General features: G+C 42.4%; 1 protein-coding gene across 1 annotated transcript; it reads right to left on the bottom strand.

The window, feature by feature from the left end:
• Window positions 1-7376: 7376 nt before the first annotated feature.
• PLD6 (phospholipase D family member 6) lies at window positions 7377-11321 on the bottom strand. The gene is made up of 2 exons (XM_011378105.1): window positions 10889-11321; window positions 7377-7624 (listed from the first exon to the last, which is right to left on the bottom strand). Exons 1-2 carry the CDS (start codon window positions 11319-11321, stop codon window positions 7377-7379), a joined length of 681 nt encoding a protein of 226 aa, XP_011376407.1.
• Window positions 11322-14199: the final 2878 nt, after the last annotated feature.

Raw genomic sequence — 14199 nt, 5'->3', positions numbered from 1 at the left:
GCTCTTGGGTTATATTGTGTAATAGCATGGAGGTCACAAAACTCATAATGCTGTTATTGTACAATACATGTCTATGTCAAATAGGTAAGGAAACATTTAGTCACAAAATAATTAAGAATTGGATGGTTCGGTACAGGAGGGCACTGAAGTCTTGGGTAGAACACGACAGTTGGTCTCAAGTTGTAGCATTGTAGGGTGGCCTTACCAGGATGGAGTTCGAATTCATAGTGAAAGAATCATCAGATATGGACACCTGCTGTCTTCTCATTTCCCATTCCCTTTGCTCTTTTCCCCACCTTACTTGTTATCACATTTTTCAGTTTTTTTATAGAAAGGTAGAAATAGATTATGAAGAACACTAAATTAATTATTGTATTATGTTTATATCACAAAACTTCAATTAAAATGAATTTTAGGATTTATCTTTAGTATTAACGATATATCTACTGACTTATTTTTAGGATTCAAACCAGTTAAATGATAAGAGTTAATTCACGTGGTTTTCCTAAGTAATATTTATAAAATGTAAAGTTTCTAAGTGGTTCCTCAACAACTATAATTCTTAGTGATTTTTCTCACAGATACTCTTCCGTCAGGGTGAATGTCTCAATCCAGTACTAAAGACAAAAACATACTATGCCAAACTGCTGGGAGAGCTGATATACGAACAAAATGAAAAATGTAGATAATTTTTCTGCTGAAACAAGTTCAGAAATAATTCACAGCAGTCACTCTGCCACAGCTAATTATTTCAACAGGTGATATATGTTAAAAGAATCAGCTTGTATTATTTTAACTAGTGTTTAGTTTCTGTATTAACGCTAAATGATAATGTTCATCAAAAAGTCACATGCAAAAGAAAGCAGAGGCCTAAGGAGCACAGGTGACTCAGTACTCCCCTCCCAGTCTCCACCAAAGGCCTCTGAGCTGAGGCAACTCCCAGAAGCAGAGGTCACCAGGGCAGGCCATCTTTTGTTAGGACACCAGGGTCCACCTGATGAGAAGAGGCTGGTCAATGAAGCTACTCTCTGTTTTTGGCAATTCAAGAATTTTATGGTTTGTTTAGAGGCTTTTTTTAAATAAAGTTTCTGATCAACTTCACTACAACTGAAGTATTACTTTGTCAAAATATTTATTCCTTTGTGTAACATGCTAGATTCCCGTGGATGTAGCTGATCATTTCTATTTTGTAAATATTACCTAACTTTACATAAAACTAAATCATAATAAACTATTTTTGCATCACCCTTTGCAGGCTGTGAATGAGGTTTCGTTTAATGGAGACACATTTGCATTTAGGTCAAAGGTCAGAAACTGGAGTGTAGCCTAGGGATTTATAATAGAGATTTTGTTTTTACTTTTATTATTTGCCTTTCTTTACAGTGTTTTTTAAGTTTTGGGTTGTAAGCATTTTAAAATCACATTTCATATAAAAATCGACTTTCACGTGTTCACCTGTAAGGCATAGTAAGAGTTTACAGCCAGAATCTGCAGTACATTGGCTTCAGTTATAGAAATCTTCAGGGGGACAAAAGGACACTAAAAAATGCTAATGAATGGAAGGAACTATAACTCTCCTATATCTGCCTATTTATTAATAGATTTATTTACAATAAAGTTTTACTTTTAAAAAAGAAGATGCATCTTACATTATGACCTAATACACACACACACACACACACACACGCCCCAACCACAACCCAAAATTCCACAAAATAATGCTAGTTTAGTAGGGTATATTCTGATGTCTCCATTCTATTTCATTTTTTAAAATTCTAGTTGTGACCTACTCAATAAATTTAAAATAAGAAACTGCATTTTTTTTTTTCAATATTGCCACAACTTTTGGAATGAAATTTTTGAAAATGACTGTGGGAATCCAAACTTTTATTCAGATAAACAGAAAAAATAAATAAATAAAGGCTACCTGTTAGAAATCAACTTATAATTTATAAAACTTAGCAAAAACAAAGTTGAGTACAGACATATAAAAGATACATATTTTCAGTGTGCTATTCAAGTTGTTTAAAGATGTTCCAATTTTCTGCCCATTAAAAAAATTATTCTAGTCAAACGTACACAGTTTTTGGACACTGGTCTAATATGGTGTTCTAATAGCTTTAACACAGTTTTTAAGTCTATGTTAAGTGCAATTTAAAAAATCAGTTGGATTTGGAAAATCCAACCCCCCTTCATGATAAAAATACTTAACAAACTGGGAATAGAAGGGAACCTTCTCGATACAATAAAGGCCTTCTATGAAAACCCACAACAACATGCTCAGTGATGAAAGGCTGACAGGCCCCTCACTCCCACTCCTTCCAAGATCAGGAACAAGACGAGGATGTCTGTTGTTGCCATATCGATCCAACACTATTGGAGATTCTTACCAGAATATTTGGCAAGAAAACAGAGATCCATACTGAAAAGGAAGAAGTAAAACTATTTGCAGATGACATGATCTTATATATGGGAAATCCTAAGAAATCCACTAAAAATCTATTCAAACTAATAAATGAGTTTAGCAAGCTTGCAAGATACAAGATTCATATACAAATATGTTGTATCTCTATACACTAGTAATGAACAAACTGAAGAAAGCAATTCTAGTTGCAATAACATTAAAAAGAATTTTTTTAAAATGTAAGACTTGTACACTGAAAACTAAAAAACATCATGTAAAGAAATTATTTAAATAAATGCAAAGTCATCTTGTGTTAATGGATTGGGAGACATTGCTAGAATGGCAATACTCTCTAACTTGATCTACAGATTCAACACAATCCCTATCAAAATCTCTACTGCTTTTACAGAAGTTAATCAGAAGTTATCCGAAGATATGGAAATGTAAGGGGACCCATAACAGTCAAACAATGTTGGAAAAGAACAAAGAGGATTCATGCTACTGGGTTTCAAAACTTACTACAAAGCTTCAGTAATTGAGATAGTGTGGTACTGGCACATGGATTGACATGTAGATCAATGGAGAAGAATTGAGAATCCAGAAATACATTTACATTTATGATCAACTGATTTTCAACAAGGGTACCAAGACCATTCTGTGGGAAAGAATTTTTTTCAACAAATAGTACTGGGATAACTAATAATCTACATATAAAAGAATCAAGTTGGACCCCCTACCTCACATTATACACAAAAATTAGCTCAAAATGGTTCATAGACCTAAATATAAGAGCTGAGAGTGTAAGACTCTTAGGGAAAAAAAGAGGGGCAAATTTTTGTGCTCTTGGGTTGGGCAATGGTTTCTTAGATGTGACACCAAAGCACAAGCAGCAAAAGTAAAAACATGAATTATAACAAAATAACATGCTGCAAAATGATACCACCAAGAAAGTGAAAAGACTACCCAAATAATGGGAGAAAATATTTGAAAATTACATTTCTTATAAGGGACTTATATCCAGAATATACAAAGTACTCATAACAATAACCCAATGGAAAAATGGGCAAAGGATATGAACAGACATTTCTCCTAAGACGATATATAAATGACCAGCAAGTATGGGAAAAGATGTTCAACATCATTGGTCATCAGGAAATGTAAGTCAAAACCACAACAAGACACCACCCAATAGGTTGGCTATAATTAAAAATTCAGGTAACTTTTTGTTGGTATATGGAGAAAAAGGAACCCTCATACAGTGCAGACAGAAATGTAAAGTAGAACAGTCACTTTGGAAAACAGTCTGGCAGTTCCTCAAGTGGTTAAACAGACTCATATGACCCAATTCCACTCCTAGACATTTACTCGACAGAAATGAAAATGATGCCCATAAAAACACATGTACGTGAATGTTCATAACATCAGTATAATAGCCAAAAGGTGGAAACAACCCAAATGTCCATCTACTAACAAATGGGCAAACAAAATACAGTACATCTATACAATGGAATATTATTCAGCTATAAAAAGAAGTGAAATACTCACACATGCTACATGAATGCCCTTGAAAACATGCTAAGTGAAGGTAAAAAATGCCACATATTGTATTCCACTTATATGAAATTTCCACAGCAGGTAAATCTGTACAGACAGGAAGCATATCAGTGGTTGCCAGGGGATGGGGTTGGAAGAAATAGGGAGTGACCACTAATGGGACAAGGTTTCTTTCTGGAGTGATGAAAATATTCTGGAATCATTGGTAATGGCTACACAACTCTGCTAAGACATTGCATACTTTTAAAGGGTGAATTTTGTGGTATATGAATCTCAATGAAGTGTTACTTTAAAAATAATCAGTCGCTTTAAAAACCAATTAAATAGAATCAATATAGTGCTTTAAAATACAAAGTAGTCACGTTGGTTTATTCAGACACACTCTTGGTATGATAGTTGTTGGCAGACCATTAAGGCCACATGCTACAACCATACATTTTTTAATCAAGTGTTACAAGAGTTTACAATATTTTAAACTTAATTGTGCCAGTGTTTAATTCACTTTGCACAACATCAGGTTTGTTGTTAAGCTGCATCACTGCCCCATAGTTCAAATGAAAACCTTGAACTGAAACCACAAGGCAGACTGAGCCTATGCGGGGAAGAGGGTGGGGAGTGGGGATCCTAGACTCCTTATGAAGTAACTGCCCAGCCTTTCTACTTCTTTTAAAGTTTCCCTAGGGAGAGCCATGACAGAACCTTGTACGCAAAGAAAGCTTCAGGGGACACACACTACGCAAGTCCCCTCCCAGCCTTCTTTCATTCTGTGCTCAGGCCATTCCTAAGGGTGTCAAACAGACCCACAGTTCTAGGGGTCTCTTCAGTGTAACTGCTCATCACTGGACTAGCCCCCAAATAACTGTCACTCAATACAAAGCCACTTACTCAGCCCAAAGTATCTTCTGAATCAACTAAAGATCAACTGTTTATAGTTCATTTGCTTTTATGGACTCTGAAACCTGGAACTTAACCACAGCTTCTGATGTGAACACCATGGCTCACCTGGCAGATGAAACATACCAGCCAGCTCCAATGCCTTGGTCTTAGCCTGGCTACCCCTCCTTCCCCTTTTCTTTTCGGGTTTGGTTGTTGCCGTTTTGAGGTTCGGGGGTTCCGTTCCTTTTTTGCAACCCCTTATTTTAATTGGTTCCAAACAGCCTCCAGTTTGGAGGTAGATTTTAGTACTGTCCTTCCTCAGCCCCCGTACCCTCAGAAGAAGTGTTCTTTCATTGCAAGTTCTTTTCAGAAAAATCAACTATTATCTGAAACTTTCCCCACCTCTGCTAAGATGATGAAAACACTAAGATAAACAATATAAAGTTATATCAAAAATTATGAGATTATTTCACAATTCTTAAAACATCTAGACAGCTTGGCTAGATTACTTCATATGCACACCGTTACTGATGCATTTGATGCCATGCTCTATGTGCCACCCTGCCTCTGGAAGAAAGGGATGTAGCCACAGCTGAGACCCAGGCACTATGAGAGGAGCGGGCTGCACATGTGCCCGCCTTCACGAGTCAGGCAGATAGGCTGGAAATCATACCAGAAGCAGCATGTATGTCTTGAAAATACTTTGGGACATCCCCAAGTAACACCTTCAGGACTTTCTTTAAGAGACTCCTATGTTCACCAAGTTTCTAAATAGCTGTATGTTGCCCCCACCCTCCCCCAAAAAGTTTTACTTGTTTAATAAAGAGGAGCCACGATTTAAATAACTAAGCGAAAGGCAAAGACACACAGTTCTACCATTCCAGAATAAGAACATGTTTATTCAGATGTGTGGGAGGTCCAGACAGCATGGCTTCATCACTCAGGAGACAAGCTACAACTTCTCCCATTCTTTTCAGAACATAAAGTGCTGCAGAACAGACTCAGGTGAAAAACATGTTTAATGTAAAACCATTTCTTGTGATTTCTGATGCATATATTATACTTTATAGCTTCAATTAAATAAGAAAAATTAACTTTGAGTTTATTTGCCTAACATCATAAGTCAAAGGTAACTTTAAAAAGGGAAAACATGCAACACTGAATGGTCTCTCCAGGTGGCTATGTGAGCGTGACAGGAAAGAAAAAAATGCACATATGCACCAGACAGACCTCAAGACAGGTCACACAGCATATTACATATGGAAATATGACAGGATGGTAAAATCATCATTTAGATGTTATCTGAGCTATCTATATATAAAGATACATGTTCTGAAGAAAATAATTTGAAACATTTCACAAATATATGTAAGATACCTGTTCTCCTCATTATCTGTGTATGCAAAACCCTGAGCTGAGAATAAAAATAGATCTGTAAGGTACCACAACCTGAAATCGGTCTCTCCTCAAGTTTATTCCTCCAGATGGTCGGGTAACTCATGACTGATTACACTGAGCCAAAAAAAAAATGCAAATTAGCAAAGCCCACAGTTGTTAAAGTGAAGGCTACTTTTAAACACACAACAAAACTACCTTGGATGTGAGAATGTTAAAAATTAAAAGCATAACATACGGAAACAGAAGCAGCTTCTGTCTGCTTACAGTCTTTCTTGACAGACCACACACTTGACCACATGAAACTAGAAGGGAAGCTGCCACGGATGAACAATTTCATGTGTACTTGTTTTAAAGAGTAATTTTGCAAGGAAACTTGGGTAAGAAAATGACCTGCCTGCTGCAGTGGCAACTAAAGCTCATGAGGGGCCCTGGAAGAAAGCCCCCTGCTCCTGCTGTGCCCAGCACTCCTCTTTCCTTTCTATCCTCTGACTCACACCTGCCCATAAACCACCAAGGAGCTGGTGACAACAGGGATGAAGAGACTGTCAACCTCTAGCCAATCCCGGGGTTTAGCTGTGCTGAAGAGGGACTGGGCCAACCCAAAGAAAGAAGAGGGAACATTTCAGGAAATAACTAAAGGCTGAATGGATGGGGGTCAGCGAGATCAGGAGATTCCCTAGAATCAGGAAAGGAAATCAGATTTTCAACCCTGAAAGAGGCATTGCACCTTTTCCATGCAGCAGGAGAAATCCTTCCATTGTGAACAAAGTACTAGGCAAAGGCAAGGCTCCTAAAGCTATAACTGCTTTTACTTTTGGTGGAAGGGGAAAAAAATACCCAAAGGCTCTATCCATCACAACTGACCTGACGTTCCAAGAGTCTCTTTCCCTTTTAACACTAAACATTCTTTAGTTCACTTTAGTATTTAATGAACAAGAATTTGGTTTGAATGATTTTTTTTCTAATGTCGAGGTTTCTCTCAAGCAGAATGCAGACTCTGGCACCATAACTCGCAGTGGCTCTGGGGAGGACACAGGCAGGTCTTCCGTCCCATTCCTTGAAGGTTTGAAGGTTTGGCCTGGTTTCAACAACATTAAACCCCTCTTTCCCCTCCAACTCTGAAGACAGAGGTGAGAGCACAGCTTCAGTGACTCCTCTTCTTTTGTGGGAAAAAAGTATACTTTGTAGGGTTAAACTCTTCCCAAATACGCTCAAATTCTTCCAGAAAAAGCCTCACATAGTCTTCATCCTCCATAATCAAAACGTTTTCTCTATTGTTTTGAATGGCTTGTGTGGTCCAGTTGAGGGAGCCGGTGATCAGCACCTTCTTGTCCACTATTGCAAACTTGTGGTGCATGTAACCCAGGTCCTGATCATGTCGAACTTGAATACCTGCGAAAAGGGCAAGTCAGCCTTCACCACCACCTCTACAGCATTCATTCACTCAAACATCTCAGCTCCTCCTCAAGCAGGGGACCATTTGCTAGCAGCTACTAACTTTGCTGTTTGTCTCTGATTTGGTGGGAAAGGGGAAGCTTGTCACTTGGGCAGGTGGTGGCAGCTGAGCCGTACAGTGACCAACCACAACCAGCTCACAGGAAGGAATAAGGAGCATTCTGGCACAGGAAGAGACAGACAATCCTAAGGGCAGAACCATGGCAGATACTCAGATACTGCTCTCTTAATATTACTCGGTTTCCTCTGGGAACAACCCACCTTGCACCCACCACACCTCTGGAGTCCATACCAATCAGGATAACCTTCAGAATTCGTTCATCCTGCCAGAAGCGATCAGAGCAAACATCATTTGCTGGGGTTCCCTTGTCTTTGAGCTCTCACTTCTATCCAGCACTGGACACCCCAGTAAACATGCCAGGCCAGGAGCTATACCCCACTCTGCAAGGGCAGGGGCCAAGCCTGAGGAGGAAGCAGCGCAGGAGAAACCAGGCCTAGGGTGAGTGGCAGAAAGGGAATTAAGGATCAAAGAAAGTCAGCTGGCTCTGGCTCAGTGAAGCCCCCAGCTTAGACCCAGCCTGACTGCTGAAGCAGAAAGCACCCTAACTGATACAGAAACAAATTATTCTCCTTCACGTTGCCTGTTTCCTTGACTAAAGAGCATGTAAATGTACCTTTTCATTTCACTGTTTCTCTCTCTCAAACTGCTTTCAAACTCCTAGGGCAGGACCCTGTCTGTCCTGTCCACTCTTCATCAGCTCTGGAATAATGCCTAATTATCAGTCAGTGAATGAGACCATTACAAATGTGATTTAAAATAACAGTTTAAAATAGGCTGCTTTGCAATAGGGTTGCCAGACTTAGCAAATAAATATAGTTTGTCCAAATTAAGTTGGGATTTCAGATAAACAACAAATAATTTTTTAAGGTATGTCCTATGCAATATTGGGACACACACTAAAAATCATTCGTTGCTTACCTGAAATTCACCGCTTACCCGGGCACCTGTACTTTGCCTAGCAGCACCACCTTCAAAGTGGTGACCACCTTACTCCAGGGGATGCCGGCACCACTGCTCCATGCACTCTGTTGTCAGCCCACCAGCAAATCCTGTCAGCTCCACCTTCAAAACAGATCTTAAATCCAACCAATTCTGACCCCTCCAACACTGCCACAAAGCTCTCCCATCTACTGCCCACCCCTGCCCAAAGCCCATTCTCCTCAGAGCAGCCTGAACATCCTCTGTGAGGCCTTCTGTCCCTTTTGCCCTGCGGACTATCCTATAAAGGCTTCCCGTCTCATAGAATGGGATCCAAATGCCCGCATGAAACCAGCCCTCTGCATCTATGTGCCTTCCACACCTGTGTGCCCCCCACACCTATGTGCCTTACACACCTGTGTGGTCTCCAGCCTCATCTCATTACTACCTCTACCTTTGGCCACAGGGAATTTCTTGCTATGAAGTTAGCAATTGTACTTGCTGTTCCTCAAGCCAGAAGGCTCTCCCTCAGATATCCCCCCTTCTGCTGGCATGTCACACCTCTCATATTTCTTGACCCTCCTTACTACCTTAAATATTCATGCTTCAATCAGTTTCTCCACTGGGTCTTTATCTTGTTCATCGCTGTGTCCCTGGGGCCTGGAACTAATCAAGGCAAATACTGGCACACAGATATATTTGTTGAACAGATGAATGATGAATGATGGCTGGGACGCCATCAAAGCGGAATCAATCTTAGATGGAGTCTAGTTGCAGTGCCCTTTAAGGTTCTTTTCAAACTTGATATTTTGCCATTCTCTCAAAGCTAACTAAATAAAATGGCCCATACCTAAAGATATCCCAGTTTCCCCATTAAAAGGACCAACAAATTGAGGGCAACTCATGATCAGTTCAGGAAGAGTGGAAGAGAACATCCTCATTATTTGAACTAAGTTTCCGACTCTGCCCACATAGGATGTAACAAGCACCAAAGGATTAAAGTGCTTTGCCATCTGGAGAGCCTCAAGCAGAGACAGGAAGCAGAACCTGACTCCTGGAAAGGCTTCTCTGCCTCCCTGGTCAGCAAAAGGCCATGCCTGTGCTTGTGTAACTCAGAGCAACCAGTTCTCAAGAGTTCTCGTGAGACTACTACACAGCCAGTTCTCAAGAGTTCCTTGCATCTTTCTGTCACTGGGGCTACTAGAATTGACAGGTGGGACGGATTTTGGTGCAGGAATGACTTTTCTGGGTGCCTGAGTGACTGAGAGACATGTTCTGACTCCATGCGGCCAACGAACAAAACACAAGGACCAGAGCTTGCTTGCAGAACACGCCATTACACTAAGGTGGAAGAATAAAACAAGGAATTCACAGGTGAGACCAGGGATCTGAATTTAGAACAAAATGATTCCTATTTCCTGCTTATCTGTTCCCCATCCGAGTAAAAGAGGTAGGCTGGCCAGAGATATCTGCCTTCCCAGGCATTTTTGCAGCTGGAGAAACTAACCACTCACCAACTAAACATTTTAGGGCCACCTTCCTTCTTTTGCTCTTCAATCTTGAAGCCCTACGGTTGCAATCTTTGCACATCTGCTTCTATGAGCACAGTCACTAACAGCCTGCTAGTGGGTGGACCTGCAGCTTTGTTCTTAGACTTTCCCTTCTTTTCCTGAGTGCTGTCAGGCCAAGCCATCCTCATTTCAGGCTGCCACTGTCAAAAACTCAGTTGGCCGGACTACACCCCCAGCACTGCCTAGGCATGGGCTTTCCCTACCGGGCCCCAAGGCCAACGCGGATCATGGGAATGCGTGGAATGAGGCACACTGCAGGGGCTCTGTCTACTTCCCAGGTGTCCGCGGGCAGACCCCTGCCTCTGGGAGTCCTCTAGCCCTTCCTCCACTAGATGAGAACACACAAGCCAGCTCGCACTCATCATGGGCATGAAATCCCACTGCAAAGAATCTCACCAGCCTTGTGAGGACAGGGGGCCCCTTATAGAAGGCCCTGGAGTTTCTCCGGGGTAAAACTGTCCTGATCTTACAAGGCCACCATGGGAAATAAATGGGGTCTCACCTGTACTCAGGCCCCCAACCCAAGTATCCGCCTTTGGCATTCTCCCTTCTGTCTACAGTCTCGGAGGGTTAGAGCGATCTCCGGGCCTGGCCTTCTCTATCCAGCTCTTCGGACACGCGCCCGTGGCCTGGGAATCGCGGCCTACCTACCTGCCTTGCGGAGCAGGCCGATCTGCGAGCCGTTGAGGGCCATGTAGTCGCAGTCGGTGATGACCCGGACACGTACCCCGCGCTGGTGCAGCAGCTGCACTGCCCGGCCCAGCTGCGGGCTGGAGAAGGCAAAGAGGCAGAGCTCGAGGCTGGCTCGGGCGGCCAGCAGGGCGCGCAGCAGGCGGCTCAACGAGCTTTCGCCGTGGGGCAGGCTGCACCCGCAGCCCGCGGAGGGGGCCAACGGCGCAGCGTCCGGGGCCTGCAGCAGGACCTCGGTGCAAGTCACCTGCGACGGGAAAAACAGCACCTCGCGCCGCGGCCGCCGCCGCCGCCGTCCGGCCCGCAACCAGCGCAGCGCGGAAGGCAGCGCTTCCAGGGCCAGCGCGAGGCCCACGACCGCCACCGCCACGACCTGCCAACGTAACCGCCCCATGCCGCCGATTCCGCCGGCCAGGGCCCCACCGCGCCCACCGCGCCTGCGCACTCGCCAGCCGCTTGCGCCAGTTGCCGCAGCGCTTGCCGCCCCACCGCGCCTGCGCTCCCAGCCGGCCACCTGCCTCAGGCTGGACCCACCCCGCCCTGACTCGGTCCAAGTGCACAGCCCACCACCACCATGGCCGGAGACTGACCTCCGTGCCCACCACCCGCGGCTGTCCATGAAGCGTTCAATAGCCCAGCCCCTCCTAGGGCAACAGGGTAGTGCCTGTCTCTCAGTTCCTACCTTCCCTTTTGCCTTTGGGGAGGCGCTGGGCAGGGCTGGGAGAAGGGTTTGGAAACACAGAATGTCAAGTAACACTTAGCTGGAGACAATAGTGTGATATGGAGACAGGCCCCAAGTCCAGCGTTAGAGCCTTGTGTTTCTTCCAACCCTCCCAATGTAATCTTCCGTTATTTGAAGATAACTATTTTGCTTTAAGCATAAACAGAGTGGAGAATAAGAAGTCTATAGTCCTGACTTAGCCAGCAATGGGCCCACTGTACCGCTTGGGAGAGGCTGTTACTTTTCACAGGGAGGAAAAGAGAAGAAAGGGTAAGAATTTTTCCTATTTCATCTTTCCTGAATCCTAGTCAGGAAAATTTCACGGCTAAATCAAAATATCTCTGGGGTCGGTTGTCAGGTAGGGTAATCACATAGCAGGAATCTGCAGCTGGGGAAAACAAGCTTGAACCACATTCCCCAGCCAAGAAGAAATAATGAGTGGACAGAACAATAGTCGCAACAGAGATAAGCGGGGCGGGGAAAAGTTTCTCAGGTCTCACATGCAGTGTTAGCTAAAAGAGCTGTCCTGTAGTTAACGTTTCCTCATTATCATAGTAAAAAACATTCTGCTAGGTGGAGATTTAAAATGCTAATGAGACATGAAGTAGCAAGTAGGAACCTACACAGGTGTACTATAGGACCAGCCTCAACATATGCTGGGGAGGGAGAAAAGGGGAAAGGATGACCCGCAATCCCAAGAGCCTATCAAAAGGCTGTACCTGTAAACCTCAGGAGCCACATCTTTCTCCTCCCGTGGTGCATCAAGCTTTCGCTTTAATAAACCTTTCTCTCTGCAAAACTGTTTCTCCCACTCTCTTCATTTCTGTCCTGAGTGCAGGGCAATGACCCCTGCACTGGTAACATCTCTATGGTCTGTCCTTAAATGGAAATGACGGCTCCTATACAATCTCCTTGTTACCAGCTGACTTTCCATGACTTTCTTCTGTTAAAAATCAGACCCCTGGATGGAGGAAAAGAAGAAGCTGATGTAAGTAACTTTGGAAAATATTTTTGACTGGAACTTCTAAGGAACTACAAAAGGAACACAAAAGAAACTACATATGAACACCGTACTCTAGTTGGTACATTCATTTCCCAAGGAAGGAAACTGGTTAACAATTCTAAACCACTGTACATGTGCCTTGGGGTTAACTGGATTAGTCAATTCCTGCAGATAGCAGGAGCCAGGGTTCTCTCTGCTGAATGGGGGAAGTTAGAAATAAGTATGGGAGAAGCTAGAATGATCCCTATAGTACTGGGATGAAGTCAAAGACACCAGTGTGAACTCTCGTTTAGCTTAGTATGTCTATTAATATAGATAATACATCACTTTTGGCATACATATATCACTGGCTTCAATCCCCTAGGAGGCGCAGAAGGAATGACATCCCAGGAGCAATGTGCATACCTAGCTCCCAGATCTTGGTTTCTAAATACCACTGTCCAATTAAAAAAAAAAAAATTAAAAAAAGAAAAAAACTTCTTGGGGGAAATGACCGATTTTAGGAATAGGCAGGGGAAATATAAGATGAACTTGAAGTACCTTGAACTTCTAGAAAGTAAAGAAGTGCTCCAAAAACATAAATAAAGGATAAGTGGTATGTCCAAAGGACACAGGAGCCAACCGAAAAGAACTCCCCAAGGCCAAAACTGGTACAATTTGAGGAACAAAATGAATAATGCAGCATTGGATTATAACCCAAGTATAAAATAAGTATATGTTAGTCTATACTGATATAAATAAATGACTAAAGAAATGAAAGGGAAGACACAAGTGTTGCTTACAGAAGAATTTCAAATAATCTATGTAGATACTACCCCATTCCCTATAATAGGTAGAATTAAATCTCCCTGCCCCTTTGAGTGTGGGCAAGACTTAGAGACTACAGTAGGGAAGGCAGAAAAATAAACTTTACATGGAGAAAACTGGTAAACACCACTTTAACCAATTGACGGCTGTCACCAGATATCACCAGAGATATCATGTAGATGTCACATACCCCTGATACAATATGATGAGAAGTGCACTGTACTTCTACAGTAGTCTTTCTCATAGCCCATAACCCCAGTTCAGTCATCAGGAGAGAACATCAGAAATCCAGATTGGAGGACATGCTATCACATTCCACAGAATACCTGGACAGTATTTTCCAAGACTGCCAATGTCATGAAAAAAGGAACAACTTAGAAACTGTCACAGACCAGAGGAGACTGGGGATATATAATGACTAAATACAATGTGGTGCCCTGGACTGGATTCTGGAATAGAAAAACTGGTGAAATCCAAATAAAGTCTGGAGTTTAATTAATTGTATTATACCAATGTCAGTTTCTTCACTTTAACAAATGTATGGTAGTAAAGTAAGATGCTAACAATGAGAGAAACTAGGTGACAGGTAAGTGGGAACACTCTGTGCTATCTTTGAAACTTGTGGGTAAATCTGAAATTATTCCAAATTAAAAGTTGATTTAAACTGTTAAACACACACCTTCCATATGATCTAGCTATCCCACTTCACGGTGTAATCCAAGAGAAATGAAAACATATGTC

Source organism: Pteropus vampyrus, unplaced genomic scaffold (genome assembly GCF_000151845.1).
Source record: "Pteropus vampyrus isolate Shadow unplaced genomic scaffold, Pvam_2.0 Scaffold331, whole genome shotgun sequence".
Lineage (NCBI taxonomy): Eukaryota > Metazoa > Chordata > Mammalia > Chiroptera > Pteropodidae > Pteropus > Pteropus vampyrus.
This window is presented reverse-complemented; position numbering and strand designations above follow the sequence as displayed.

Excerpts from the sequence above, each read along its gene's own strand:
- PLD6 (XM_011378105.1), bottom strand. The coding sequence starts at position 11,321 with ATGGGGCGGTTACGTTGGCAGGTCGTGGCGGTGGCGGTCGTGGGCCTC. Across the intron at positions 7,625-10,888 it reads CGGCCTGCTCCGCAAGGCAG|GTATTCAAGTTCGACATGAT; the intron begins GTAGGTAGGCCG and ends CCCTTTTCGCAG.